At 38.5% G+C, this 15,994-nt stretch overlaps 1 protein-coding gene across 3 annotated transcripts in view; it reads left to right on the top strand.

The window, feature by feature from the left end:
- LOC124171025 overlaps positions 1–15,994 on the top strand; it is a 71,897-nt gene that overhangs the window by 11,188 nt on the left and 44,715 nt on the right. For all 3 annotated transcript variants that reach the window (XM_046550165.1, XM_046550164.1, XM_046550163.1), the window contains exon 2: positions 11,234–11,444. In XM_046550165.1, the coding sequence (XP_046406121.1) occupies positions 11,234–11,444 (211 nt within the window). The remainder of the gene's footprint in view (positions 1–11,233; positions 11,445–15,994) is intronic.

The following is a 15,994-nucleotide window of genomic DNA, read 5'->3' as shown; positions in this document are numbered from 1 at the left end:
TGCTCAGAATGGTAGGAAGTGACCATTTGGCCACGGTGGGTGGAAATGGTTTATTTAGTAATGATTAAATCGATTATTCTGTCGAAAGAAAAATCGAAGTTAATTTTATCTTACGCATTGTTTCATGGTTTCCTCGATAAACCTGAAAATTAACTTCATATTTCATTCAATTCAGTCAATTACAAATAAGGCCAACTTTGAGAAGCTATAGTTTCGATTTATTGCCATTTATTTTATGCAATTTCTTTAGCATTTTAACTCGTGAGTGATAGCTTTCACACAGAATATAGGAATACGAAATCTGTTTTTAAGATTTAAGCTCGTTTCTTAAATCTCAGGGAGGTGGTGGAAAAAATCCCCCAATCCACCTCCGTTATATCCCTATTTACATGTGGTTAACGTTATAGCAGTTGATAGTTGGTTATTTTGTGTGACAAGACAATATTCTTTTATTTGGGACAAAAATTGTGAAGGCGTCCCTTGAAATGAAGTCATCATCACCGCTGGTGAACAATCCTAAGAGTGGTTTGACGCTGCTCTCCACTCAATAGGGTAGTTTCCTTCATCAAAGAAAACGAAAGGCATCGAATGCGATTCGTTATCCACCATTATTGTATTCATAATATACAAATTATTTGGTTTTAGAAATCCCAGTTTAGACGAATGGCAATCGTCAATTTTATCCTCATTTGAAAAAGGCCAGATTGGCGCCCATGCGATGCCGCTCCACGTGACGTCACAGGGACCTAGTTTCTATACGAGTAGATAGGAGTTTTACATCGTCTGAGATAACCAATGCATGCATCTGGCACAGAGCTCAGAAAAACATTTCTTGATAATCACCTATTAAAAATGCCTATGGTCGGAAAGTTTCCTTCGTTTGATAGGGTATTAATAATTATTATAATCCTTATTTAAGCCAAGCGCTACCTGTTAGGAGCCTGCATCGTAGCGGCGCTCATAACCTCGCACCAAGGTGGTCTCACATGGCGGCAGCCAGAACCAGAATGACGTAAAACGGGCTTTTCTCAGCATTCACGCTCTGCCGTCGCGTTTTCGAGCGCTTGAAAATTTTAACTTTTCATGTAGTCGCGAAAAATAGATATTGTTATTTAAAAATGTAAATGCGTGAAATGCGTACTCCATGAGTAATAATCTTTCGATTTAGGCAATTTAAAAAAAATAGGAAACCACCCTATTGCGGAATATTATTAATGAAGTATCGGCAATGAGGAAACAGCTGAGAAATCACAGTAATCAAAGGCTAAAAATGTGCGTCATAATGGAGAAAATCTTGAAATCTCAGGCTTGGAATGATATATTTTCTCATTTATTTCTCTTGTACAGCACAATTCTATTTTGTCTTTATTTCGTTCGAGTCTTTCTTTTCCGTTCTTGCCATCCACTTGTCCCTCGACGATTGTCTCCCTTCCGATGGCCTTGTAGGCCATCATGTTTCAAGATATGGCCTACAAGGTTGTTCAGTTTTATTATTAAGGTTTTCATGAGGTGGCTTCTCTTACAAGTAGTGGGCCATATGCTTTAAGTTAGCCTTTAGTTTCCTTCTCATCTTCTTATGAGACTTTAGGTAGTAAGACTGTACCTCCAAAACCTAGGTTACTCAAGCCCAAAGGGTTTATCCCTAATGTACGACAGACCCAAGAAAGGTATCCATCCAGAAACCGTACGATGAAAAATATCGACCTTTTACCTACCCACTACAAAATCACTTGAAGTCCCTTATGTGATGACGAAAAAGAAAGTCATAATAAAAGAATTACAAAGGTGGTTTCGTGACTGTATGATAGAAAATAAAAATATTTAGTTATCTTAGACCACCACCAGTTTCTTCTTCATCTGTAGCACCTTCATCAGCACATCAGTTTGAAGCAACTCATCAACGCTGGCCAATAATCCTAAGATTGGTTTAACACAGCTCTTTACTCAATTCTCCCATCATATATATAGATAGGAGATCAGCTAATCTTTCCTCACCTACTTATTTCCTCTCTTTCTCATCCCTCTTAACCTGTTCCATATATTTCGTTCGAGGCATTTCAGTTTCAAATCTTGACACCTATTTTTCCCTCGACGATTGTCTTCATCAGGCCATCATTTCTCAATATATGGCCTATAAGGTTGTTCCGTCTTATTATCAAGGGTTTCATGATGCTTCTCTTCTCTCCAACTCTTTTAGGACTTCCTCATTACTTACTCGGTCGATCCATTTGATCCTCAGCACCACATTCCGAAAGCCTCTATCCTTCTTCTCTCCGCTGCTGTCATTGTCCATGCCTCACTACCGTATACTCCAAATGTAGGTTCTTATGAATTGTTTCTTTACTTCCATTTTTAAGTTTCCCGATGTAATCAGGTCTTTCTTTTGGTGGAATGCTCTCATCTCCTGGGCTATTCTGCTGATAATTTCTTTCCTGCTTCCCATAATAGTAATCTTAACCATGATTTCCTAACGCTTGGCGTCCTCATGCTTTCACATCAGATATCCTGTGAACTGATGGTGTTCGTAGTCTTATAAATTTTACACAGTAAATTTAAATGAAAAAAGGTGGCAACATAAAATAATTCATGCACAAAATTCTCCTGTTGAAAACGTGAATTTTGGTTTCAGCAAGCCCATCACTCTCCCCTATTTTCTCTTGCTACTCATCTCTTGTAGTTAGTTTTTTACCCATCAAAATTTTGGACGTCATATGATGCATTTAAAGTTTCTCTTCTTTATTTATCCTGTACGGAAAGGAGGTGGAATGACGAAGTGAGCGAGTGGGTGAGGAAAGGAAGCTTCTAGATGAGATAAGGAGGAAACAAAGTAAAATGCTTCCTTACTTCCATATTTAGGTTTCCCGCTCTTTAGGTATAATGCTCTCTTCGCTTGGGCTATTCTGCTGTTAATTTTGAAATAAAGTAGAGAACGAAAAAATAATTGTAAAAATAGTTATGGTAAGCTATCGTAAATGAGAATATTGCATCACATAAATTTTGCTCTGTTTTAGGATATTTCAGGGGATTATCGGATCCAAATCCTTGATATTAATTCTGTTGCTTCGTTCTCAGATGCAGGGGCACAGCTAGGAATTAAGGCTAGGGTAGGTTTAGGTGCAACTAATACTGGAGTATGTGGGAGTATGGAATACCCACCAGGATAAGCGGTAGATGTGAAATTAATAAATTGCGGAATTTTAAGATAATTGGTTCAAAATAGTGAGTTTTACGGCTTTCTGAGGGATATTTTATTAATCCTTGCACTATTCTATTAGCGATATTAATCCAGCTAAGTATAATGGATTAAAATAAAAAATTTCTCTGAGCTCTGTGGGGGTTTTTATCCGCTAAAACCCCCCCTCCCTCGCTGCGCCACTACTCAGATGTAATCGAATTCAATCAATGCGGGTCATCTAGGATTCCCAAGCATAGTTCCTGGAGATTATGTTCTTATTAATTTCAGAGTTGAACAAGATCGTAAGATTGGAAAAACTAATTCGCAATGCTGTCCTTGTATACCGTTGGCATGGGTTCTTCAATTGAATAACGCATTTAGGAATACTAGAGTACTGGTGACGCAAGGGTAACATTGTGACGAGAATCAACTACACATTTTATTACCATTTGCTCTCGTTAAACGTTTAATGTACAATGTATCAAATTCATAAAAATTATATTTCTTATCTGTGATTACTTTAACAGCTTTCGTTATGTAAATAAAGTATGGAAGTATTTTTTAAAAGTGAATTACATGACTAGTGTATGCATTGGTCGTTCATACATGACTAGTGTATACATCAGTCTTTTCAAAATCGGTAATATTCATCACCTCTGCAGTGAGTATGCGGCTTATTCGATTTTATCCCGTCACTCGCTCTCCAGCAATAAATGCTCATTTTTCAATAGATCAGTATATATTACATTGTTAAACTTAGTTTTTTTTTGCCAAGTGTTAATTTATTTTTCAAGCAATAGGAAAATTTTTCGGCGTGTTCCCATTCGAGAATATGCTTGAAAACGCATTTAAATTTTTTGTTCGGGTTTTATTTCATAATTCCTCTTAATTAGTTATAAATTAATAGGATATACAAATAATAAAAATAATCACTTGTTAAATTAGTTCGGTCTTTAAAGGGTCGGTATGGGGAAAAAGAAAAACGTAATTTCTTCGCTAAGGGGATGAATTTCACATCATCTACATAAGTTCGAATGGGTACTCTTGGAATTTTATGTTTTTACTTCAATGAGACTCAGTGCGTGAAGAGGATCGGGTCGGTGTGGTGGCTAGTGTGTTGGCTTGCCACCCTGTGGGCTGCGGTTCAAATCCCGGCCGTAGCAAAGAATTTTCAGAGACTGCCTGATCCCTGCTTGAATGTTGTGTGGAGGATATTCCATGGACATTACTCCGTCCGTCAGATGGGACGTTAATCCGTCGTCCCCTTCGCGCCTTCCGCCAAGAGCAGGCTAATGCCGACGACGGGTTTCTCTCCATCCCTCCTTACCTACCCTACCCTCATGGCGTAAATGATCTCAGTTGTCGGTCGCCTCCTTCAAATACCATACCCGCCATTAATTGGCGTGAGGGTACTCGCTTTGTTCTCCGGATGATTTTAATTAGTGGCATACATATCCTAAATAACCTTAAGAATTCGCTGCCGAGAAACGGGATGGAAATAAGTGTAAATGAAAATATGTTAACTTTAGCAGCAGACATAAGTCCAGAAGTGGAAATTATGAATTTTCCAGTAATTTAATTACAAAATTGGACATCTGTAACTACTTAGGAGTTCATTTAACCAAGAATTTGTAATGGAGTTTAAACGTGGAACAAAAGGTCAAATAAACGTTTAAATTGCTACACTGAGTGGTGAGAAATCTCAGATGAAGCACCAATGCATCTAAAGAGAGAGCCCATAAAACTCTAGTGCGACCAATCTTAGAGTACGTATGTCTTGTTTGGGACTCACACAATGAAGGAGAGGTGACGAACTTGGAGATGGTGCAGTGAAAATCTGCTAGGCATGTGTTGGGGAAAGAAAAAATAACAGGGAGCGATACAGAAATACTGCTAGTACTTTGATAGGAGAGTTTGTAGGAGAGTAGGAAAATGAGCAGTTAATGTGTGATGTGCGGAATAGCGAGTGAAGAAAAAGCAGGGGATGAATGTAGGAAGGGCATTATAAAACCAAACTTTTGAGAAAAAATGATCACTTGTAAAGGATAAAGTGCCAATCATAAAGGATAAAGAAATTATCCTTCTTGAACAGGACCATTTCGGGACAGTTACAGAGAAAACTCAAGGGGGGGGGGGCGCAAAAGACATCTTGAGTTACCTTTACTTTTATCGTAATAAAAAATGATCAAGTCAAATGCAGAGCTTCAGGAATTTTAATTAAAGTGACGATACACATATTCAAGACAAATACCAACTTATGATATAAAAAAGCTATAATTGTGGTTCTGCAATGTTTGGTAATATGGGTGGCCCCGCAGGGGGGGCGCCTCCTGCGCTCCTCCCCAGCCTCTATTACAAGAGGCGATCGCGCCAGCCACGAAACCCTAGGAATAATCATAATTATATATCCGTACCATTCTAATGAGCTTTAATGTTTGTAAAACATGTTTCACCGCTAAGCGGCATCGTGAGGTGTATTTACGCAACAGAATTTTTGCTCGATTTTTTTTTACATTATTGTGTTAACCTAGTCACTTATTACTCTTACATTAATGAATAACAGTGAAAATATGGTGTATAAATAAATTATACGGGAGACTTAAAATATAAACAAACAAGATAAAATAAAATATTTAGAATTAGAAAATTCTCGTTATTTAAATAAATATAATAAAATATTTAGCAAAAGGGCATGTCTACATCAATTTTAAGATATGATAAGGAAGGTTGGCATAAAAAGTTAATTTTTAATTTTCGTTTACCTCAGAAATGTTTGGCAAATTCAGCAGGGGGTTTCGGCCCTGCAGGTTTAACTCCTGGCAAGCGTTCTCTCCTTAGCAATAACATAAGATAATGAACTGATATTACTAAGGGGCCAACATAAATGTAAAGTCACTTAATGTTGTAAATAGGACTTGGATTCGGAGGGGCGGAGTTGATCAGATTGAATAGTATACCTATCTAACCGGGTAGTATAATAAAGCCAACTTTCTTAGGAGAGATGTGGTGGAACTACTGAACTAAAGTTAAACGAAAATATCGTATTGCCCGCAATTTATTGACAAAGTACTATGCGTATTTCAATTGCTATACAATCATCCTCAGGTACCAATGGAAACTATTTATGTTAAAAACATAAACATAATGTAAAAAAATTATGTAAACATAAATACTTTCTATTAGCACCTTCATAGAAATAGTTTCTGTTAGTACCTGATGATTGATGTACAGGATGATTGTATAATAATTTAAACACGTGTAGTCCTCTGTCAATAAATTGTGGGAAATACAATATCTTCGTTTAACTTTGGGTAATGATAACCTTGAAAAGCTATGCCTGATTCTATTAATTAGGAATCCTGTGATATTTATTAAGTATGCAAATAAAAAAACATGTTTATAACATAGAGAGGCCAAACTAAAATATTTAATTACTGGATTTCAAGCAAGTACGATTGCTTAAATACCGATACTATTTTTAGTTTTAGGTTTCTGGGGGGAGGTTCTATCCTCTTCATCTATACTCATAGTTACCTCACTGGGTTGACTTATTTCGAATAGGGACACCCCGGATTACAGTGGTACCTCCTGATACGAGTGCCATAACATACGAGATATATGAGATATGTGCTGTCGAGCAAGCGAAATTTCGCTTTGAAATACGAGCAAACTTTAAGTTACGAGGAACGGCCGACCGTGTCGCTGCACACGGCCCACCACTACGCCTACGCCTACAGTAGCGTAGGCGTAGGTGTTATCTTTCATTGTGTATTTGTATAATATTTGTCAGTTATAAATATTTTTTTAATTCAAAAACAAAAAAAAAAACAGTTGCGGTAGCATTTTTGGGGATGGATGGGTTATTGGCATTTCAATGAATTTCAATGGAGAAAATTGCTTTGAGATAATTCACATACGAGCACGGTTACGGAACGAGTTAAACTCGTATCTCGAGGTATCACTGTATTTTACTTTGAAGTATAGCATACGAAAAATAACATATCTGACATAGAAATAAAGCATGCCACGTTCATACTCTGGGATAATAATTTCTAATAAATGTAGTTTAATATCGTACCCATGCATTGTTTCACTAGAGGTCACAGTTTTTGTATCAATTCACGAAAAACGTAAAAAAAGTGGTAATCGGGGTGGGTTCCTGACCCCCACTTTCCCCCCTCCCGCAGGGTGTAGTTGTTTTTTTGGGATGTTCATAAGGCTAGGCAATCATTCTACGCAGAAATAGATGAGATTTAATAATATGCACTTCGTTACGAGGTCGAAACGAGCTTTCTATGAGAAATCGATGTTCAAACTCGGGTGACAGAATTTTGAAACGAATGGTAGTTGGGACTTACACGTACATTCCCTCTTTCGTTCTTTTTTTCTACTAACGGCCCGTGTCCTAAGATTTTTATATGTTCTTACCAAAATGCACAAGATATAGGTCTCATGGGACAATCTACTTCAAATAGTTCAGCCTTGGGGAATTCATTTTCTTTCGCTTGTTTAACGGCCTTAGAACGTTATACAATTTGAAATCGACTGATTTCGGCGTGAATTGGTAGAATGATGAGATATTCATGGCGATAAAAAAAAACCAGTACTGTTCCACACTTTTATTTGCTGTCGTCTAGTTTCGACGGCTACAGCGTCATTATCAATACAAACAGACAAAAACTGTTTGTCTTGATTTTTGACAGTGTTTGTCTGTTTGTCTTGATAATGACGCTGAAATTAGTCGACAGCAAATAAAAGTTGGTGGAGCAGTACTGGGTTTTTCTTTCACCATGAATAGTTACACAATTTATTTATATGTAAACAGTGTCGCGAAATTGTTTAGGCCCAGATGTAAATGCTTTAAAAACAGGAAAGAAAAGCTGCGAAAATTTTATTTGTACTGGGCACGCTATTCAGCATTCTTAATTTTAAAAATAAATAACTGAACTGTTTAACGAACAAGATTTTTTATTACTAGGGATGGACGGATCCAGGTTTTTTTCGGATCCGGGTGGGGGCATATGGGGGGAGGCTTTAAATGCCGCAAACCGCATTAATAAATATGCCTTCTTGACCGAGATATTAAAAAAAGAATGAAAATCGTGATTTCGATCTAGCCGGCCCTGGTGGCCCTCTAGTGGGCTGGAAATGTGGGGAGGTTAGTCCTATTTGATCCCAAATAGCATACCCCAAGTACGGGAAAATTCCGGAGGGGGGACTTTTCACCCTATTATTCGGCTAAGCCCTTTGTGTGAGATGGTCTACTGCTTGGTAGCCGATGCCTTGGAATTCGAAGACCGGCCTCCAATCTAGAAGGCGCAAGTTCGAATCCCGGTCAAGGTGAATTATTTATTCTCTTTGGAATCTCTGTCTTTCTTTCTTTTGACCTTTGGTCGCTCTCGGTAAGAATGAACTTATGGACCCTGGGCGCACCCAGCGGGAGCAGTAGAGGGTAGCTGCCCCCCCCCCCTATAAGTGGAAATAAATTTTTTCTAAAGCGAAAGTTTTGAGCAAATTTTTTTTTAAGAAAAATGATATTAGTATAAGAGAGAAGTAAAGAGTGAGAGAGAGTAAGAGAGAGTATACAATAAAAATTATTATTTTTCCAAGCAAATAATAATAAAAACTAATAAATTGCTGTAACAATTTTCTTAAAATTTTAGTTTCATTAACCTTTTCCGTACTAAAATGTTACAACTTGCACGACCATGGCTTGCCCCCCCTGGTTTTGATCTTCGCTATGCCCTTGTTAAGAGCCTTTACGATCCTTAAAATATTTCCCTGATTTTGTGTCAAGGGTCCAACCTCCTGAAGTACTTAGGGTCCACATAAATATCCATGATGCCGTATTTACTGTTGAGATGTGGCCTTATTGTTAACTTTAGGCTTCCCTCCATCTCTCTTTCCCTATGGAATTTCGCACAAAGATTGCAAAAGAGGAATATCCAGTAGGCCTCTAAATACGTTGTCTCCCACCGCACACATAAGCGAACCCACAAAATTCACCTCTCTTTTCGCTGACGACAGAGCCATCCACATTTCACGGGGAAGTTAGCTATAATTCGGGCTATTGATCGAAATCTATTCTTGATGATATAATGCATTAAATTCATAACTTGTCAATACTCCTCCTCGTGATTACAAATTACACAGGCCAACAATGAAAAAACGTTTTTACTGAAAATACCTTATTCTTGTTTTTAAAGTTGCTGAATCCAAATATGATGGTTTTAAAGTTGTATCACCCACCATTTATTCACATTTTACAGTTAAATTTAGGAAATCAAGCAATATTTTTAGAATTTAACAGCTTTTTTTATAGTTATAATAAAATTGAAAAAGTAGGTCTAATGAACGAAGATAATGGGGGACTACTGTTGGTACTTCACTGAGAAGTCCAACAAGCGATTCATCGCAGAAAAAGCAACACAAGAAGCTTCAAGGAAAAAAGGGAAAGAAAGTGTAGACCAATTCCAGTTGACAAGTGAACCCTGTATTATCACGCTGTAGTAAATACAAACAATTTTATCACGATGTAGTGAACAGTATATACAAACACTTTTATGATGTAACAGTGTTTCATTGATTTCCCTGTATACCGTATAGGGGTATTAGACTAAATATTTAATACATATTGCTTGGAAACTATGGGTGATACAAAAAACTAAGGCCAGGTTTGGATTTGACACATAAAAATCTACAAAGATCAGCTATTAAATTAAAAAAAGTTTTCAAACAAAATTTTTTGCTGGCCTGTGTTATCTACTTGCTTTCGCTCACGTGCCTGCGGATTTTTCTGGTCGCTCTGCCAGTTCTTGCGATTTTAGTCTACCGTTTGTTCCTTACGGATAATCTTCTTCCTTAATATCTAACCTTCCTAAAATGAATCGCAGGAATACCAAGCACCTCTTGACTTCCAGACTTTCTGGCTTGGTGTGGACAATTGGCTGCGACAATGATGTTAGTAACATTAATAAGCTTCTCCGAGATGTTCAAATTCCTCATTGCCATAGATTTTTTGACCCTCAAATGCCCCTAAAAGTAGAGGCATATTGTGATGGATATATAAATTTTAGTTTTTTGACAATTTTTCCTTGGGTTTCATTTTACTGGGGGTCAATTCTATAACTTTTTGTCGTTTCTCGTCTCGTACACTCCAAAAATTTGTATGAGCCAGTGGTTGGAAAAGGTTATTATAGCAGTAGCGGATACAGAAAAAAATCAATGGGGCGCAAAAAATAACTTGAGCAACCTTTACTTTAATCCTAATCAAAAATAATAAAGTCATATAAAAAGTTTAAGAAAGTTATAACTAAAGTTATTTTACACATATACAAGACAATGCCATCTTATGATATAAAGAAGTTATAATCATGGTCCTGCAAAGCTTAGCAATGCGGGTGGCCCCGCAAGGGGGGACGCGCGCCCCCCATATGTATCCACCACTGTTTCATAGTATATAGATTGCAAATACTGAAAATAAATGGATCATTCTGCACTCATCGCCGTGCAGAGTACTTTTTCAAAAACCGATTAAATTGTGCCGTAATTGTAAGAGGCAGCATGAATCAAGCTCCTCCATGAAAGCCCCCCAGGTATATTACATTAGGGTGGTCCTTATTTTTGATGTTTTCGAATTTCTTTCGGGACGCCCCCCAGTTTTCTTCCATTCAGTGCGAAAATAAATCATGAAAATTATTTTTGCAATCGGATACCGGGAAAACGTGCCGCATCGCACTTAAAGTTTTGAAATTTTGGTATTTTTGGGTGTTGTTCGGACATAAGTGAAGATGATGTCACTCTCGGATTATTCTATCACTTTTTTGTCTCCTACACCGACTCGTTACACATTTGCAGAGTATCACCTCAAATTTCTTTCATTTTTTCCCTTTGGTTCCCGAGATATCGCACCGAGAGTGAGCGCGCACCACCCCAGTCAGACAATTTGGGTGACACGTGGGTTGCATACTCTCAATATTTGTGCTGATAGCCGACCTAATATGTGATATTATCGCATATTCGGTCGGCTGGCATTTTAAGTTTTCATGTTTCACGCAGGTCCTCACCGCAGCGCCTCAGCCACCGACTCAACTGCAGACAAGCTGCTGCTCGAATGCTCGCCGCTGCAGCCCCGGCGACGTCGCTCGCTGTCGCCGCGACCCGAGGAGGACGCGTCGCGACGCAGCAAGTCGCTCGACTGTGAGGACATCCAGAGGGCACTCGTGGCTGCCGCCGACAAGGCGGGCGCCGCGTCCAAGAAGGCACACAGGTCAGTGACTTCACTTACTTTAGTTTATTTAACCTGGGTTGGGTGAGGCCAGGTGGCCCCATCTTCCCCCAACCCAGGGCTCTCTTTACAGAGTTTCAAAAAACATATCATGACTTAGGGGTGGCTCCCAGGCCGGTAAAATGTTAGACTCTCAACAACAATTTAGGTTTCATTTCTGGATCATCCGGCGATTAGGAGTCAAGCCTTTCGGGCAACGTGGTGTTGCCGTCGCCGGAACGCGCTAGTCTTAGCCATATGTAAATAGAAGGCATTAGCGAATAAATAAATATTTGAACATGAAAATACACAAATAAATAAATAATTCGTTTGAAAACATTAAAAGAGTTAGAAGAGAGGGATGAAACGTTGCATAAAACTTTGTAAAACTTTAGATAGCTAAAAACATTATGGCAAAATAGGTATAGTATAGAATAGAATATTTTTATTATGCTTTAGGTAAAACCTATGAGAGCAAAAACATGGAAAATACAGGAAATGTTCTAAATCCTAATAGAAGGAATTTCGACAAAAATAAGGCATTATGGAGATTATTGCTAGGCTAACAAGTAGTAGATATCTATACAAAAGATGTAAAATATTCAGTACCTCCTGATAACACAAAAATTGGCGCCTCCCGTTAAGAGCAGGCTAATGCCGACGCCGGGTCTCTCTCCACCCTTCCTTACCAACCCTTCCCTCATGGCGCAAATGATCTTAGCTGTCGGTCGCCTCCTTCAAATACCATACCGTTCATCTTCTCTTTTACATCCTTCTATTTATTTATTTTTATTTGTTCCATATATTTCATTCGTTGTCTTCCTTTTCCGTTCTTGCCATCTACTTATCCCTCGACGATTGTTTTCATCACTTTGACAATATTTGCTTGTAATTTACAGACAATAGGCTTCCATCCTGAATTTCCGTTTCGAACCCGTCTCTTTCCATCAGTTGTCTGATTTCGACCGGCTTTAACCCTTACGGCCAGTTTTATAATGTCTGGTTAGCCTTAACCGGAACACGGTACAGCCAAAACCTTAGCTGGAGAATGTTATTAAGTTACAGTAAGTAAAAGTAGTTAAAGATAACGTTTAGTTAAATTCATGATCTCCAACGCAAGGATGAGTTAACTCCAGTTTTCATGCTCCGCAAAATTTTAAGCAGATATTATCGACCCGGCCCTTAGTTACACGCTAAGTGGGAATTTTGCCGCATTTTTCGAAAATTCGAAATAGCGCGTTTACTACGCATATCTCACTGGTTGCGCACTTTGTCTTTCTATTTCTGTACTTTTTCGTCGACCAAGAACACTATCGTCTGCAATTCCTTAAGGAAAATTATTCAAAGTATTTATCAAGAAATTTGCCTTTTAATATGCTTCATTTCTGTTTATAAATGAAAGAGAAAAATATTTAAAGTGCTTTTAATAATTAGATGTTATCATGATGCGTTAAAATACCCTAAAGTTTTAACAATTTCAAGCCCAGGGCTGTTTCTGGGAGAAATAAAATTTCAAGATTTTTCATTTTGAAAACTTGAAAATTTTACACTCAATGATAATTATCTTGGCAGCTAAATATTTCGTCATTAAAATTTACACAACAAAATAATATTTAGTTCAGAAATCAGCTGAATAGAGCTGAAAGTTTAAACATTTTTGAGGTTGCTGGGAAGCAACATTGGGTTATAAAGGGTTAATTTATGGTTAGGAAAACCAAAAATAATAGTGCTGCAAAAATGCTGCCAGCATGCACTGGCCCTATCCTCGTGGACGCGTGTAGTTAAGGGTTTAAAAATGAATTAATGAGTGGATTTAGTTATTACAAGCTTCAGCAACGCGTTGGCTGCCATTCGACAGCAAAAAAAGAGTGCTGGTTTTCTTCAACAGTCCAATGTGCTCAGAATGGTAGTATGAAGGTATATCACTACGGTGGGTGGTAATAGGTTAATGAGAGCATCTTTCTAATATTCATTACTTAAATGGACTACAGGAGTAGTTTAAGGGAAGAACTGCCAAGGGGGTCTCGGATAAGATACATAGAGCGGGTGATGAAGGAATAGTGTGGTTTCCTATTATTTTTTTATTGCCTAAATCGAAAGATTATTACTCCTGGAGTACGCATTTCACGCTCTTAGATTTTTAAATGACGATATCTATTTTTTGCGATTTAATGAAAGTGAAAGTTTTCAAGCGCGAAAACGCGACGGCTAAGTATGAATGCTGGGAACATCCCGTGTGACGTCATTCTGGTTCCCGCTATCGCAAAGTGAGGTGACCTTGGAGCGGGGATGTTTGCGCCGCTGAGATGCAGGCTGCTATAAGGTAGCAGAGTACCCTACTAGCAGGTAACGCTCGGCTTAAATAAGGATTATCAATGCCCTATCACACGAAGGAAACATACCGACCATAGGCAGTTTTAATAGGTATTATTGAGAGATGTTTCCCTGAGCTCTGTGCCGCATGCATGCATTGGTAATCTCAGACGATGCAAATCCTATATAATCGTATAGAAACTAGGCCCCTGTGACGTAGTGTGGAGTGGCATCGCATGGGCGCCAAACTGGCCATTTCAAATGCGGTTAACATTGACCATTGCCATTCGTCTAAACTAGGATTTCTAAAACCAAATAATTTGTATATTATGAATACACTAATGGTGGGTAACGAATCGCAATCAATGCCTTTCGTTTTCTTTGATGAAGGAAACTACCCTATTAAAGCAGAATAGTTATGAAGAATAATCGCAGGCTTTCCCGGCGTATCGAATCGTGGAAATTTATTCGGGAATACCACCGGGTCAGGTTCCCCAACTCCATCTCGGCCGACGTTTCGATGAACGAGTTGTCCATCGTCATCAGGTCACGAAAGAAACAGGGACATGACGGCCCTGATGACGATGGACAACTCGTTCATCGAAACGTCGACATCTATATCCTTGAAAATGAAAAGGAGACTTCGTTGATTTCCACTGATTTATTTCGTCCGTACGACATGTGTCGAACCATAGAGGTCATTAGTAACCTCGATGGCTCGAAAAATGTCGTACGGACGAAATAAATTAGTGGAAATCAACGAAGTCTCCTTTTCATTTTCGAGTATTAACTTCTACATAGTTGAGCCTAATACAATTGAACGAATGTACATCCTTTCTATCGAAAATCTATATCCTTTCAAACAGCGTTTGATTTGTACGCATTTGAAGATCTCTCTCCTTCTACGATAAAACGTCTCCTTTAAGAGGAATCTTTCAGTGTATTTGGTTGTTTTTTCCGATTTCCTTTTCCGAGATAGATTTGGAGAACCTGATCCGGTGGAATTCCCGAATAACCTTCCACGACAGAATAGTTGTGTGGTTGTTAACAGAGTAGCTGATACAGAATGGAGCGAAAAGATGCGTTAAATCAATCTTCGGATTGATGACTGTTGTTAATGGTGTTTAAGGTGTGGGGAAACACTTAAGAAAAGGGGTCCCTAATTTCCTAGGCCACGAGGGCCACATTCCAAGTTCCCAATCGCCCCGCGGGCCGGATAGCAAATTTGCCGATGACTGAAGTATTCGATACCAACGTATACTGAAGTATCCGGTGGCGTATTTCTTATTTACGAACAGTTGAAGGCGACTTTGACGTGCAGTACAGCGCTGCAATGCCCCTAGCGGCGTCTCACAGAGTTAAACGAGCGAAAATCGCGCGCTACTTGAAACGAGTGCGCGGTCCGGATGAAAGTTCTCCGCAAACCGTATTTTAGAGACCCCTGCTTTAGACCATATATTACCGAGCATTTCCGGGGAATGGACCTACAGAACTCTCCCCCTTGCCCGAGACGGCCTTGGGGTTAGCCAGGAGAAGAGGTTCATTTTGAATGAGGGGCCTTTTGGAATGATTATGCTCAAGATCTCTCCCATACCATGAAGAGGACTGTGAACTCTCCAATGAACTCATATTTTTTCGCGAAGATGTTTTTGACTTAAGAGTCAATGTCACAATTATTCCTTTTAATAACATACCGAAATATCTCGGTCGTATTGCATTAATCCCAATCATATTCAGAATAATAATAATAATAAAAGCAACAAAGACGCAAGATTCGAATCTTAAACCCTTATTTCAGCTAGTAAAGGTCATATCCCCTTCACGTCCAAGAGAAATTCGGTAAATATTTTCTAATTAATAGGTAGGCATTATTTTCTTTGACCTCCCGTTTTCGCTTAACATATTTACGATTTTCGAGTTCTTAAATCATTCTTCTTGGTTTACTCAGCTGCCTTATTCGTTATCCTCAGTTTTAGATTGGCTTTTTATTTGATAGTTATAGATGGAATTATATTTTTGTAGTTCTTCATTCAACATTCAGTAGTTTAGCTTTAACTGATCCCTGAGATATTCACTAGTGGTATTCATCATATGCGTTTCCCGTTTTAGATTCCCATAATGACGTATAGTTCTGTCTTTAACTTTCTATGCATGCCCTTCTACATCTGTTTCGTATTTATCCTTGCTGAGTCATCCTGTTTTATCCATGACTTCCGCTCTTCCTAATTTATTGCTTCGTC

Source organism: Ischnura elegans, chromosome X (assembly GCF_921293095.1).
Source record: "Ischnura elegans chromosome X, ioIscEleg1.1, whole genome shotgun sequence".
Lineage (NCBI taxonomy): Eukaryota > Metazoa > Arthropoda > Insecta > Odonata > Coenagrionidae > Ischnura > Ischnura elegans.
This window is presented reverse-complemented; position numbering and strand designations above follow the sequence as displayed.